The sequence below is a fragment of the Paramisgurnus dabryanus genome, chromosome 9, assembly GCF_030506205.2.
Source record: "Paramisgurnus dabryanus chromosome 9, PD_genome_1.1, whole genome shotgun sequence".
NCBI classification, from domain to species: Eukaryota; Metazoa; Chordata; class Actinopteri; order Cypriniformes; family Cobitidae; genus Paramisgurnus; species Paramisgurnus dabryanus.
In genome coordinates, this window is record NC_133345.1 from 21876242 (window position 1) to 21892893 (window position 16652).

Sequence of the window (16652 nt, forward strand, 5' to 3'; positions counted from 1 at the left end):
ATTAGGCTTTCTTGGTTACGTCCTGTTATTGAAGATATTATTGAAGGTAATAATATGGGTCAAAATGTTGAGTACGTGTAATTATAGGGGTATATTGTTTTGCCACATGATGGCGCAGTTTACAAAGATACAGTTAGATATTGCTACTCCTAAAAAACAGCCTGCTGCAATTTAAATAATAGAAATTAAAATATGCTATCACGAAGAACATTTAAAAAAAAATTATTTTGTGAGTTGGTGATCATATTCTATGTTTTATTTATTTATTTATTTTGCTAATTCAACTGTAGCATATATTAATATAACTCGATGACCTATTCCATACCATCATATATTTGATAACATTTTAATAAGGATTAGAAGTGACATAAGTAAACAATATTCAATTGAGGTAAAACAACTGCAAACGGATTATATCCAAAATACAAATAATAATACGAAGACATTTTATAGAAACGGCCACAAGAGGGCTCCTAAATATGTCAGTATCTTTTCAGTGCAACCTAAATCTTTTCAATGTTCAGAATAAGTGGGGGCTTTATTGCAAAGTGTGCTTGGCTGCTTGGACATACAAGGCCTTTTATTTGGTACTTGAAGCTTCAGTACACACATCCGAATACAACAGCAAGACACATTAAAAAAGAAATAAGATAAAAAACATATATGAACCTATAAGGAGACAATTGTAAAGAATAAATATATTCTGTGAATATACATATTTACAGATGCTATGTGCAATGTTGTAATTAAGTAACACACCAAAAATTTATTATTTTTATGCGGCCATCTTTTATACTAGAAGACAGAAAACAATACAAACACTGCTTCTAAAAATAAAAGGTAGCTCTTTAAAAATTCAACTTGTAACAAAAAGACTGTAGTGGTTAGTTAAAGCCATACCTTCTATGAGAAAAGACACCTGGTCCATTCATCAGTGCCTACGTGGCAGGATTTTTAAAAAAGTAGGAGGGAGCCCAGGGCTGATCCAGTTACAGTTGCTAAGTAACCAAATGTGGTATGTAGACTGGCTTTTGGAGATGAAAATGTGCCCTGAAACAGATCCCTAGTGCCGTATGTGTTTGAGTTTGTTGACTACCAGATCAGTTTTAAGTTTTGTTGATAATTTTAAATGTCAGGAGCAGAGTTTTTTTTAAAGCTGTTAAAGTTAATATGTAATGTTTATTGAATTGCACAAGAACATTATTGCTTTATTACACTGGATTCAGCCATTATAGAAAGAAAATGGCTTAAAGGTTGATTGTACTGTATAACATTGGGGCTGATATGGTTCATTTCAGACATATAAAGTGACCCACTTTATCTTAGATGATTTTTTAACTGAACATGTTTGTACTTTTTTGCCATATGTTTGCACAGAATATGCTATAATTTGTTTTAAATGTAGGCTTATACCTAAAGTTTATAATACCTATTCACAAATAATAATAATGCAGTAAAAGGTGCATTTTAATGTTGGCAGATTAAAAAGTTGTTTTCACTTTGTTTTGGTCAATATATAATGCTGATATAATGCAATAAACTTTGTGGAATAGCTAAAACCAGTCTGGTTTTAGTTTAAGCCGGCTTAGCAGACCTTACATATCTGGTCTTAGCTGGACAGACTGGCCTGGGTTGACCTACCACCTTAACCCTTAAATGCACGAGTATTTCCCCAAACATTCTTACATATTCTTTAGCAACTCAGAATGTTTATCTCCCATGATTTGATCTTTAAACTGCCCAAGTAATACAAAACTGTCCTAATATTTTCTTAATAATTCCAGAATGATAAATGAAAGCATGTTTTTTGTTAAGCTTTGTTAAGCCATTTTAGTTGTCATCAAACAGATGCAAAATTTGTATCAAATAATTTCAATCCATACATCCAATCATGCAATTTTCCAAACCTTATACAAGGTCAGGGGAGAGTTAGAGCCTATCCCAGCATCTTGGGCCACAGGCAAGGTACACTCTGTGTAGATAGTCAGTCTTTGGCGGAAACTGACGTCCATGACACCAATGCTAACACAGGGACAACATTCAAACAACATTTAGAAATGCTCCCTGCAGCCAGGCACAGGGAAAAGGCATAAAAAAGTATTACTTTATTATTTTTAATTTACACTATACATACCCAAGAGGTCTATAGTGACCAGTTTTGGGGAAAGTTACTTTTAAAAGTAATGCATTACAATATTAAGTTACTCCCCCAAAAAGTAACTAATTGCATTACTTAGTTACTTTTTATGGAAAGTAATGCTTACATTACTTTTGCGTTACTTTTTCTTACTTGGCTCTCTTATTTGATCTCTTTCGGGCCTTGCAGGTGTTTTATATGATCGCAAAAATGTCAAGCTCTGGCCTCAGTGGCCTGCCATCTCCGTTTCTGACTTAAACTGTTCTCAGGCGAACACAGTGCGTAATTCTACGTTAATATGTTCAGTTTAATTCAGTACATTATTTTATTTTTAAATTGAATTAATTAAACTGAAAAGTAACTCACATTACTTTTTTTTTTAAAAGTAACTCAATTAATAATGTGTACATTTATAAAGTAATGCGTTACTTTACTCGTTACTTCAGAAAAGGAATATTATTACGTAATGCGTTACCCCCAACACTGATAGTGACCATACACTTACTTTAAATTAATTATAAAACAGATAATATTTTGCATTTGTATGTTTTTTTTCTCTTGTTAAATCGTTGATAAGACTAAGGTTTGGATGATAAGAAGCCGGATGTATAACTGTATAAAAAATTAACGAGGGGGTTAGCTGGGAGGACCAGCTAGCAAACCAGCTAAAAACCAATCTTATATAACTTAGTTTGTATATGAATATTCAGCAAATGCACAGCATTCACAAAACATAACTTAAAATCTTCAAAAATATAGATGCCTTTATTATAAGCTTTACTGTTTTTCTTTTATTAAAATTAAACATTAGTCATTTTTAAGTCTTTGAAACATTTGAAATATATATTACGGTCTGTGCATTAAAAGCTCGATTTAATGGCACAGTAATGGAGGCTGTTTGTTTCTTCTACCCATAATGCCGCAGTGAGAGGAAGTTGTGTGCGCTTACGCAAAAACGCAGGGCTGTCCACTCACTCTCTCGATCAGTATAACAGAACAGGCGGGGAGGACGACGAGCTCACTGGAGAGAAGACACAGCAGCGGCGGTTGAAAGCGGTGATGTGGCGACATCTGAACGAGAAAACTCCATTAAAACGAAGATTACCAACGAAAAGAATGGCGTCGACGTGTTCAGACGAAAGAGCAGATAGCAACTATTGGATCAGGGTAAGATTTTGTTAAAAATTGTAACTTGTAAACGTGTTAGAGTTAGTGGAACTGACGCACCAATATGGTGGAAAAGGAGAGGACTCGACGAGGTGGTGTAAAATGGCCATGATGGGGCCATTGCCAAGTACTGGAAAAAGGCATTTCGTCGATTTAATCGACGATTTCCATGTCAAAACGTTGTAAATTTCTTAGAAAAACAATGCAAGGTTGTGTTACTGGAAAACTGCGAACATTTCAGATGACAACAACGAAGGGAAACGAGGATTTAAGTGTCTACGCATTTAAAATTTGCTTTGTCCTTGAGAGGACAAAATGTCCTTGTAACATCAGAAAGCGGAAAAAATATATTAAATAGAAATATGATTGTAAAAATGCTACTTTTAAGGTGCTATGTCCAGTCTTTAACATTTACAGCATCTTCGTGGGGATTTTAAATGCTCTATTTGAATAAACTATTTTATTGAATATTTTAAGCATTTATTGTGTGTTAATAACTATAAAAACTTTATTTTTCTTCGGATGTGTATTATTTTGCAAGTTATACAAAGAACATTGTGAGTATGTCAACTTCCCATAGGATTTTGTACATAATTTTGATGTTTTACTTTATTTTAAGATTTCATTGTTATTTGTATTAAATTTATTGTATAAAGCTTTATTGATTTAATGTTTCTTTTGATCTAGACAATGAACTTGGATATATTTATGCACTTGTATTTATTGTTTTGAAGAACATTTATGCACTGTTTTTCGACGTAAAATAATAGGGTGTTGGCTTTTAACCCTTTGCCATCCAAGAGTACTTTGTATTTTTCACAAAAATTCAGAAACCTGTGTCTTTCTTTATGTTTTCACATTTTGGTCACAGATTCATTTGACACAAATTTCTACCTTATAAATACTGTTTTAGGTACTAAATGTCCTAAAATGTAAAAAAATATATGGATAAATGTTACAAAAAATCATACTAAATGTGGATAATTTTCAACCAAATTTATGTTATCAAAATGTATATAGTATACATGTTGTATTAACTAATAAGTAATATAGTTGTAGTTTGTCTTTCTTAAAAATGTAAAATCTTAACCTCAAATAATGAAGGCAATGCATGTGTATAAAATCAACTATATATAGTATTGTTTCGAAACCATTCAATAAGATTTTAGTATTGTTACATGTATGAACTGATGAAAATACCTTTTCAGTTATGATTCTACATTTATAATATTTCTGACTTGCGCACATTTATGAGTGTATTGAAGCACACCCACATTTTTAAGTATTCTGGAAAAAATCAAGAACCGTACTATCAATTTATTTTAATAAAAGTTGAAGACATTTGTACATATAGAAATTACTTGAATAAAACACATTTCTTTAAGTGTGAATGTTTGAAGTAGCTAAAACAAAATTAATTCTCGAAAATGTTTTATGTACAGGCATCCGATCAACTAGACAAAAGATGATGAAGAGTTTCTTGCAGTGGCATGCCATGTAAATGTAAGTATCATTAATGCACATTTAACATTTGCGTAGAGTTTTTTTCGATTTTGTCGCAGTCCTGAGCACTTTAGCTACCTTGTTAACATAGGCTACCACTAGGTTGTGCTCTAAATGTAATCGTAGATTAAATGTTCAATCTAATTTAAAATTCTTTTGCCTTTAAAGGTTGATCTTGATAATGTCAAGGAAAGTTGAAGAAAAGGTTTTCCACCGTAAGTATTGCACTTAAAAAGTGTTTTTTACAGCATTGTGAAAAAACATTTGTTTTTTTTAAGTTAATATAAAACAATAAAGCTATATATATGTTTAATTTTGTACTTATAATAAGACTATGTTAACCATTGAAAGGGAATCTCTTAATGTGCTCTAATGATTTTTTTAGGTAACGATAATGTTAAGCATGTTACAAACTTCGCTCCACGTGGAATTGAGTAGATCAATTTTAGATTGTACAATTATGAATTTAAGAAGAATTACATTTATTAATTTTTGTAATATCGAAACAATCAAGTCAAAACTTTTCTACGGTTTTGTTTGTTAGGCAAGACATTTTTTTGAGTTTTTTTCCACACTATGCATATTAATTATCACACACAGTTTATAGTTTCAATTTATATTCTTTACGTCTTATACTTTATAAACTAGATTTAATGAAAAGATTAATCGTTATCACACATAGTACGTATCTGAAAGCAAATTATTTTGCGTATCTATTATTGGTCAAACATTGAACTTGACGATTTGAAAAATAATTAATAAAAAATAGTTACTTAGTGTACTTCAACATGTCAGCCTCCTCAGTGCCAATAGTAATAATCTAATTCAAACTTCAACTACATTCAGCTACTTATAAAACATATGTTAATCTGTTTGCGACTTAATCTAGTTTGTATTAGAAATTGTGTTTCTCAGGTTAAGTGCAGACTACAGTTCAAGCTTTAATGTCACCGTTAATGTTTTAAGTTAGCAACTAGTTTGCCGGAAGTTGACATTGTAGCATATCAATGAAGCTCCTCCTAGTGGTCATAGTGTTTTATGACCAATTTAAAATTCATCAAGTGTGCATCATTCTAAAAAACAAGAAAGCCACAATAAAATTAACCCTTAAAATGGCAGCAGCAGCAAATGGGAGGAGCCAACCATTGAGAAGCCGGAGCCTTAGCTGGAATCATTTGGCATGGTTGCCTTGAACCATGCCTGAGTGGGATTGTCCCCTCCCCCACAAGCTTGCACTCACATTGTATTTTGTTCGATCCAAGCATGCTTTCGTCATTAGGATGCGATTGTTTTGTAGAAAACAGGAAGCACTCTCTTTGTACCATGGAGCCCATTGTAATGTAAAGGTTTTTTTTTTATTAAAGTCGGTGACACGGCCCTCTAACATGCCTAACATGGTGATTAGTCAATCTATTGCTTAAGCTGCTTAGACCAGTGGTTATCAAACTTTTTCAGTGTGCAGCCCCCCTTGTGTAAGGTGCATTCCTTTCGAGGCCCCCCAAAATGATAATTTAAGGACAAAAACATGTCTAAAATGTAACATTTTAATATAACAAAACATATTAAATAATACCTAGTAGTGCTGTTGGTTAGTTGGCTTATTTTTATTTAGGTTTAATTACACAGAATTCATGATAAATTAATGTATTTTATAAAATGCCATAAAACTGGGGCCCCCCTGGCACCATCTCGCGGCCCCCAGTTTGAGAACCACTGGCTTAGATATTTACATGAAACTGTGCACATCACAAGGTTTTTACATAGGCAGATAATATTAAATGATTGTCGTGCAACTGACGTCTCGCAATTTTGATCCGCACTTTTGCGCCATTTGCGCTCACAATGTGCATTCCTCGCCCAAGTGAACCACGTCCGAGCCCACCTCTGCAACCGTGCCAGGATGCGATTGACCAAACCACACCCACCCATGCTGCGGAGTGATCACACTAGTCAAACGAACCAGGCTTTGGGGGTCAGACACGCTTGATCATGGTTTGGTTGGGCTAGTATATGAGTGCGCCCTTCGAAACCCTTTAACCAACACAACATAATACCAGAGACTGTGAATCTTGTTTACACCTGGAATAATAAGTTTTCAATAGTGATCGACTGGTGTGGGTTTTCACATACGGAAAAAATTGATCAGCTTGGACCGATAATAAAAAATTCTAGATATCGGCCGATCTAACACCCATGGCGAGATATCGGTCTATCACTGGTTTCAATTGATTCGATTACAAAGTAGTCAACTGTTAAAATGGTTAAAATGTTAAAACTGTTTAGTTCACAAAACCCAAATATGGAGTCAAAACACATTTGTAGTGTAAGCGCAAAACACATTTGTAGTGTAAGCGCTACACACACAGATGTATATACGCATACATGCATAGGGCTAGATGATATTGATGTCGATATACTATTTAAAATCTCGATGTGGAATGAATATTTACATGCAAGTCAAATCCCCCCCAAAAAAATACAGACACAAGACCTTACATAACATGTTTGTGTCTGATGTAAATGTGTAGTTATCTGGATTTCATTATTTATTTAAATATAACATAGCTATTCTCACACCTGTCAACTCTGTCTGTCTGTTTTATACCTGATTTTAATTATTGTATTTTTCCCTGCAGGGGAAGTTTGCCTGGGGAGACGCTTCAGCAAAGGTCCGGGCAAGAGAAGACTGCTCTGTAAGTCCTCACAGTGATGTTTGTATTATAAAGGTGCTACCTCATATGTCTGTCAATGTAGCTTCTTTATACTACTTTGATAAAGTACCTACCCTCAGAAATCATTAATTTGACCTGGAGTGGTTCTAAGCATTGTACACAACTATGAATGGACATTTTGTGAAAACATTCACTTGCAGTCCTCTCTGATATTTGCAAAATGATATTTGAAATAATTTCCAACAGTGCTGATGTTCATTAGGAAAAGGCTTCTTGTTCCAGCTCTGAAAGGATTTATGTTTCACTTAGGATTGTCCACACATTTGCTTTACTTATTCTTGAGTAGGCCTGGATTCTCTCATCATTGAATCTTGTTTTCCATTGAAATACGACAACAACATCCTTTCCCATGGAGTCACTTCTGCTTTTGTGTAACTTGTTTTACACATCTTCCTGGATTTTGTGCCACAGTTGGCCTCCTCTTCGGCATATGTCCATACTTTATGCATTTGATGTTTTTCTTTCACTTCCACTTTTGCAACATTTGCATTGCTAAATTTTCTTTGTACTCGCTGCACCCCATTGATGATTTATCAACTTTCTGCTTTTGATTTTTGGATGGGTGTGTGGACTGAAGAATTTTATATTGTAGGCCCAAATAAGTTCAGAAACGGATGCGTTTATTACTATCGTACAAAAAATAGTGTGCCTATTGGGGCTTTCTAATTTGAGCTCCCATCTAATTATTTTATTGAGATTTTATCACAAAAATAGTTTAAAAGCCATGACATCTTGAAACCTTAAATCCAGTTTATCCTTCATCTCTTATTTAATTGTGAGAAATAGGCATGTGACTTTTCCATACAGTGACCAAAAGACACACCGTCACTGAGACTGAAGCTTTTCAGAGGTCTTGCTTTTAAAACACCACATACAAACTGAAGTCTCTTTCTTGTTAAAAGTTCCCAATTGGTGACCTGGACATGCAAGATTTCTGATGTTATTAAGCAACCTATATGTGGAAACTTTTAGATATATGAAGACTTTCGGGAATAAGGACTTTCAGAAGACCAAATGACCAAATTTGTTGACAATTTCCTTTCATACAATTCTTGAAAATTCCATCTCGTTACACTTGGTGTAATGAAGGTGTAATTACACAGTAAAGACAGATTTTTTTAAATAATTTAATTCTTGCGTCACTTATTCAGCTTTTTCATATTTGTTCCAGTGACAGCTGTTTTAAACACTTTATACACTTGTCATTTAACTTCGTAGACCTATCTTGAGAATTGAATCCAACTTTGTTCCTGTGCCATCAATAATGATGACCACAACAAAAACTTATACAATTTCAGAATCATTTCTACAGAACATTTTATCTAATGACAGACATATGTGGTAGCATTGAAAAAAGTTTAAGATGTGTACGTTGTTCTTGCAATAGATGTTGGAATCGTCTGAAATTTGCGTCAAATCCAAGTTTTAGAGATTTTCTGGAAGCTTTCTTAGTTTAAAGGTTTTTTTAGTGTTTTATATGATAATGCGTGTGAATTGTATATACATTTATAGTTAAATGTAACAATTGCGTAAAAGCATCTGCGGTAATCTGTGGATAGCTTGCCACTGCTAGCAGTTTTTAGCATGCATGTATGCATAATTACGCATTTTGCTGAAATTGTCGATTATAATACCATAACATTGTGGAGTTGTGCATGTTATTTAATGTTGACATTGCCAATCAGAGTTGACCACATGAAGCTACTTTGGGAGATTAGGCATTGTCTTAAACTTCCCGAATTTAAATCATTAGCTGGAGTACTGTATAAAAAGGGGATCGTACAGTAGCTCCGATTTATTTAAGTTGTTTTCTCTTGGACTTGTTTCGTACCTAGCTGTGTCATAGCTATGCGTTAGTTTAAAAAAAAGCTATTATCGCATCTTGAAAACGTTTGGGGTTTACATTCTTTCCCTTCTTTTTTTGATTTCATAAAGAACCAATTCTGGACAGTCAAGTGGAGACTACTGCTTAATGAGGAAGATGGCCGCTCAGATTTTGCTTTGGGATTTGAAAAGAAATTTGTGAAAAGTTTAATTTGTGATCAGCTGTGACTTGCGAACGAATTCGCTAATGTGCTCAACCTTTGTATTTTTTTCTTTTTCATGTACCTCACCATCATATTTTACTACCTTGTTTTTGTTTTATTGCAATGATGCATGTATTTCAGAATTTTAAGTGTGCTATTTTGTCATTTTAAAAGAAAAATAAATTTTTTGTGATTGAACATTTTCGACTCGCTCTTATTGGATGGGAAAAGACGTAACGTTTTTCACGATATTTACATCTTTAGATAAATGCAGCAAAACTAAAAGAACTTTCTAAGTTTTGTTTTACTTCTATGCAAAGTTGCTTTGTTTTGGTATTTCGTTAACCAGCTATGAATTGTTAATATTTAGGAAAGCTAGTCATAGCTAGCTAATATATTGAAATTTAAAGAGTGCTAGGATGTGGATTATTTTTTATTGTTAACCAGATTAACACCGTTGTTATATCTTCCTACAATAATTTAAGGTTTTGCAAATTTTGTCTAGATGGTGCGGAATATCTTCTTATCATGGATACAACCTAAATTATTATTATTATTTAAATAAAAATATGCGCTTGGGGATGAGAAGAAAACTTGAAAATCTTTGGTTCATCCAACTGCCCTTTAAAATATCCTGTAAACATAAAATTCATTTTCATATACAGAGCAGATGATGGGGTTTAAACTAAATGGTTTAAAATGGTGTCCACTGTAGTCCAAAACTGCAAAATGGCTTCTGTTGTCTCATTTCCTGTCTGTGCAGGAAGTGAAGGCTCACTGAAATAATTTTATCAAAGAGCTAAAAAAAATAAAAAGTCCTCTCTTGATACCAACTAATAATTCGTTCCAATACTATAAACCTATGGTTGTAATAAATTGACCACTTAATGTAAACCTAAAACAACTAGTTTTAATTTAAAACAAAAGGGGAGGGTCTTTGGTGCATCACCTGAGTCCTGGGTAAATGGAGAGAACGTCAATCAAAGGCTAAGCTCTCAGAGCTGGGAAGGAGCTTTAGATGGCGGATGAACCTTGGGAAGGGGAGAGCGTTGAGCCTCGCAGGGCTCTCGATAGCACTTGTATCTCAACTTTGGTGAACTTTGAGTCCGGCTTGGGACACAATAATCGCGCGAAATCGTTTGTCTTTCTCGGTTTCGGAATATAGAGACGTTAATGCGTATTTTTGTGACTTTGTTGCGTCGAAAACGTTGTGCTGTGTGCGTAGAGTGGCCAGTCGTTGTTTTCCCTGCCGTGTACTGGCAGCCATGGCTGTCCTCCATTTTTAGTGCGCTCTGCTGGGCTCTTCTCACACACACACACACTCTCTCTCTATTCAAATAGCCATCCTTGGATTACAGCTATTATTTTTATTTTCGAATATTTTTCCGATTATCATTTTCATCTGAATCATGGACTATTTTTGTTTTTTTTTTGTATGGGCCAAAGTAACAAATCGAGTTTTTTGTCAGATGTGAATGTAGTGCTTCAATCCTCGTCCTGTCAATGCAATAGGTATGTTTACATGGATTCATTTCTATTGTCGATTTTATTTCGTTTCATCGTGCTGTTTTAATCGTCCTTTGTCTGATGACGCAGTAGGAATTTATGCATGTGGCTATGTGAATCAAATGCTATCGACACATGGCTTATTTGACATCGAATAGAGTCGAGCAGGTGTCATTTTAATTCCGATGCTTTATAACTTTAAAAAATACTGTAAACACGTATTTATTTTCAGTTATCCGAGTCTTAAGTTGTTTTTTCATTATGTCGCAACGGCAAGACTTTTTTGCTCTCCTTTAAAAGCGGACCGACTCACTTGATGGTTTACCCCACTTTAAACTTTTGACAGTTAATACCTGGACAAACGACCATCATTAACAATAACCTCAAGACAAAATCATGATGAAGAATAAGAATAAAAAGCAGGAAGACGAAGGCTCGACTCAAAGCAATGCTTCCAGGTACGATTTTCAATATTTCTCTTGTCTTTTTAACATCTGTCTTGATTGTTTACCTTTACAAGCTTGGTCGATCACCTGTGAAGAAGTTTAAAACCACAGTGTTTGTGAAATATATGGGTTTCATATCATTGACCTTGGAATATGTATAGCCACACCCTGATTTTGTTAGCATTTCCAAAACTAAATACAAGGCCCATGGGCCTTACTGATCGACTTTACACTAATGTATACATATGATGCTGATTATTTTATAGGCATCTCTGTTTTGCTGATATTTATAATGTTTTCGGTTTAAAAGTGACTGTGTGAATTGACCTTGTCTAATTTTGTTTGTGCTGCATTGCACCACTATGTGAGGATAAAGGTATTTTAAACAGTTTTACTTTAACATTACAGGTGTTGAAAGACAGTTTAGTATCTGATAGCTGTATATTAGTGCAGTCCTTTTATATGCTGTCGGTTTAGTCTCAAACACAGTGTCAATGGGTTTGTGGTTTTATTAAATGTTGTATTAAAATCTAATATACAAAATGTTTTAAATAATGCATTTTATTAAAATCATTTTAATATGCACACATTTATTATTCCCATCCTTTTATTAGCTTTTTAATTTTTTGGTTATTAAGCAAATGACACAATTTCAATGTTTACTGTACATTTATCTCTACTAATTGGAATGAAAAATTTTTACATTTACAGCAAATGGAAATTAATTTTGTGTTTTACATTATTTTTAAAAACAAAACTAATCTGGTGTCCCATTATTAAATCTTTTTTCCAAAACAGTCTGCATATAAAATATCTTTAGGCTTTAAGGTATAACAAGTTTATGAAGAATTCCCAAGTGGGATGGGTTATGTTACCTCGCATCCATATATTAATGCATTTAATGCTCAGCAGTTTATATTGTATTTCAAACCATAACACCCTATAAAATATAAAAAAAATTACCATAAAGTAAAGCACTTTGTGGACAATGGTTTATTTTAAGTCTTAAATGAGATTATACTATTAACTCTTCACAATTTCTGGGGTAAAACTTTTAAAAGGCTTGGTAGTGTTTATATGTACCTGTAAGTTATCTATTGTGTATAACTGTTATCTCCCTTTGCCTCCAAACTAAATAAAACATAGAAGGATGTCACAACCATGGTGGAGTATGCGGTGAAGCATAATATTATGGTCTCTACTCATTTCCATATTAAGAACTGGACTGTTTGAGTGTTTTTATTTGGTTCATTATTACTCCTATAGTATCACTAATGGATATTCCTTACATGTTCATTATTAAGTCTAGTAAATCTTTTAAAAATTACAAAATGAGGGTAATGCAAGGTGAATCTAAGTTAATATACATCTGCACAATTGTTTGCCAATGCTAACTACCGTAAATAAATTACATTGATTTCGGTTGGTTTTCTGCATATTTACAACAAAAAACAAAAACCTAATAAGAATAAGAACCTGAAAAATAATTGAAATTGCCATTACTAGCCTTCTTTTATACACCTTAACACAACTTCAATATATATTTTTTTATGTTCTGGTAGCAAACACATTGGACTTTTAAATGCTATAACAAATTGTTCAGCTTATCTCCAAAGTGGACGAATGTTTAAAAGTTTACTAGTCTGTGTAGTACTTATGTTCTGATTTAGTTTTTTTTGTCATGACTTTAAATTGTGAATTATGACACAGCTTTAAGGTTGTTTATTCTATATTTATAAACTTTGTTAAAATCTGTCATTTATGTATCCTGTTAATGTATTTTGTCAAATAGTAATAGCACTTGTATCACAGTGTTTCGATTTTCTATAATTGTGTCACAGTCCAAGCTTCACAGGATGAATACAAATGATTTCTTCAACCTAAGGATGTTTGTAAGACGACTAAATCAGTTCAGCTGCCCAGGCAGCCATTTTCTAAACATTACTGATAGCCCTATGACTGATAAAGATGTTTAGTATCATATTGTGTCTGTCAAAGCCAACAAACTCTCTTTGAGTGTGTTTACATGGCTTAAATGTCGCATAAAAAGCACTGCTCGGTGTCTTCACTGTATGAGACTGCTTTCATTAAATGGCTGAAAGTCCTCAAAGTCACAAAATGGCTCTTGCTTTGTGCTGCATAGCTTGTATTAGTTGCTGCATTATATAAAAGCCTCTAGGAACTACAGGAAGCAGAAGCAGGAAGTAAGTTGGAGGTCATATGACTTCATACTGCAGTTTGATTGGGCATTTCTGTGCCTAGCAATAAGCAGCCAATGAGAATTCAGTTCAGAGGTTAGGCCCACCCACATATGACGTCATCAACCATATAAGGACAGTCTGGCTTGTGCGCCTGCTTTGTCAGCAGGCCTTACGCTTCCTCTAGCAAATGATAAGAGGCGGTTGTGTCTGTGTTTCATCACACCACCATATGCCAGATATGATGCTAAACTATGCAGTGTTTTATCAAATGAAATGATTTATGTGAACATTTCATAAGCATTTTAGAAAAACAAATTCTTAAGGAAAAAATGTCTCAAGGGGCAAGGAAGCATTTTATCATTTTAAAGCTGTTAATCATGTGATAGTTTAGAGTAATATTTCATACGGTAGTTGCTTTGCTCCGTTTTTAACCATGTAAGGAGGACTTGCATTTTCTATTTTAAAAGTCAGATTCATTTAGAGTCAGGGGGATGGGGTGCCTTGTTTTAGGCAGAATCTATTTTAGACTCAAAGGGCAAAGAAGAGCAAATGATAGGGTCAGGCTCAGGATGAGCTGAACTTTAGCTTTAGCCTAGATGTTTCTGCGAAGGTCAACTTTAACACACACACAAAGAAATTCACAGTTTGTTAATAGTTCAAATAATTTGGATTAGCGTATTTGAAATGTACCTCTTTTGAACGGAAGAGGCAACAAAATTGTCTCACAAGAAATGAATCAGCTTGATTGTATTTAAATGCCTTTTGTGTATTCCTGAATTGTATAAAAGACTAGTTATAAAGCACACAAATTAATTTGTCATCAAATTTGTTTACATTTGCATAATTTTAGCATTAGTGATGTTCAATTTACATTTATATGTATACCAGTTTTCACATCATTTAAAATAGCTTTCCAGAAAATGCATGTTTGTGCATTACAAACAAGAGTAATCTTACATCTGTTATCAAATTATTAGTTTTTAATTATCTTTTTAAGGGATGCATAAAGATTAATCACAATTAATCTATAGCAGAATAAAAGGTTTTGTTTACATCATATATATGTGTGTGAACTGTGTATAATAACTTTGTATAGATAAATGCACACGCATGTATGTATATATTTAAGAAATGTTTACATCTGTATATACATTTGTATATTTATGTATAGTTTATATAAATATATATTTTTCTTAAAATTATACATGCATGTGTGCATATTTATATATACATAATTATTATACACAGTTCACACATATATGTTGTAAACAAAAACTTTTATTCTGCTTTAGATTAATGGTGATTAATTGTTATGCATCCCTTCTATTTATAAGACGAAAATGCATTTTAAGGCTTGGTTTCACAGACAAATCTAAGATTAAGCCAGGATTAGGCCTGATGTGTCAGGGCAAGTTGTTTTCATTTAACAAAGCTCAAACATGCATTTTAGTCTTGGACTAGACTTAAGCCTTGTTGGTGGATGTATAACAGTCATGCTGAAACCTGAATCGTTAGCATTATATTATACAATGATTATTTAACTGTTTTACTAAATCAGATAAGATAAGTGTTTAAGTGGTATTTGAATCCATAGAAAATTCTTAATTAATTAATCATCATATTAATGGACATCAGTCACATTCTTTAGGGACACCAACCACATATGTTTACACTTTATGAACATTCACATTTTTAATGTTGTAGCAATTCTGCATCAGAAGACTCTAACCGGTCTGGGTCAGAGTCTGGGAGTCAGTCGGAGAGTGAGCAAGGAAGTGATCGGGCTCGTTCCCGACATTCTGACAACAGCACATCTGATTCTGAGAGCCACTCCGAGTCTGGGAGTGAATCCACTGGGTCCAAGTCTCGTCAGACCTCAACGCAGGCCAAAGACAAACCCGTCAAGAAAAAAGACAACCTGGCAGATGTGAAGAAGGTAATGGCTCAGAAATAGGCCAGAGTGCTCATTCAACATTAGGTTGAATTGTTAAAGAATCCATTGAAATTGTTCAGGTCCTGAAACATTACCATTGGATTAAACCTGGATCTGCAATTCAGCTGGTAATTACAATAAATAAATTTTACCCCTGATGATCATAGATGTGGGAAGAACATCCAGACATTTATGGTGTTAGAAGATCCAGTCGCAGCAGACAAGAGCCTGCCCGACTAAACATTGGAGCGGAGGTAAGATGGCTGTCCAGACGTTTCTTTGACGACACTGACCTCTAGTGGATGTTTGCATTCTCTCTGCTAAACCGGTGGTTAGGTTCTCAATCTTTTTCTGTGTGCCCCCCAGTGTACAGTGCAACTTTATACAAAGTAATGTATTTTATAAAATGTCTTAAAACTTGGGGCCACCAACCCCAGTTTGAGAACCACTGAGCCAAACCATTGAAAGACTTGGTCAAGTTTTTCTTGGACTAAAATTACAGCCATGGTTGCTTACTGTATGATGTCACCAAATGTATGTGTGGCCCTGGACCAGTGGTTCTCAAACTTTTTGGTGTGCTCCCCAGTTGTGTAGGATGTAGTGCTGTTGGTTGGTAGCTACATATTTCTGAGGATTGATTTTACAGAATTTATTATGACATTAATGGACTCTTTAAGTCATAAAAATGTGGCCTACCAGTTTGAGAACTACTCCCCTGGACACAGAAATCAAGGGCTTGGAAGCCAAGTGGTGTAAACATTCCCTGTGTTAAAATCTTTCTGGCATTGATGAATGTGAAACGTGACATTTTCTCACGCATTAAGTTTTAAAATGCGTTTTCATGGATTTTCAGGGCAGCAGTGATTCAGAGAGTGAAAGTCCCAAAAGAAAAGGTCCACGGCAGAAAAAGAAAGAGTAAGTGCACCAGAATTATTAAAATTGCTGTTTTCACCTCTCTTTTACAATCATTTACTTCAAAATATTATTTGTTTTCCCATAT

At 34.1% G+C, this 16652-nt stretch overlaps 1 protein-coding gene across 2 annotated transcripts in view; it reads left to right on the forward strand.

The window, feature by feature from the left end:
* The first annotated feature begins 3079 nt into the window (after window positions 1-3079).
* chd2 (chromodomain helicase DNA binding protein 2) overlaps window positions 3080-16652 on the forward strand; it is a 37326-nt gene continuing 23753 nt past the window's right edge. For both annotated transcript variants that reach the window (XM_073815740.1, XM_073815741.1), the window contains exons 1-9: window positions 3080-3304; window positions 4747-4807; window positions 4976-5022; window positions 7444-7500; window positions 9475-11078; window positions 11419-11530; window positions 15424-15655; window positions 15820-15906; window positions 16506-16567. In XM_073815740.1, the coding sequence (XP_073671841.1) occupies window positions 11469-11530; window positions 15424-15655; window positions 15820-15906; window positions 16506-16567 (443 nt within the window). In that variant the 5' untranslated portion in view covers window positions 3080-3304; window positions 4747-4807; window positions 4976-5022; ... (1 more) ...; window positions 9475-11078; window positions 11419-11468. The remainder of the gene's footprint in view (window positions 3305-4746; window positions 4808-4975; window positions 5023-7443; window positions 7501-9474; window positions 11079-11418; window positions 11531-15423; window positions 15656-15819; window positions 15907-16505; window positions 16568-16652) is intronic.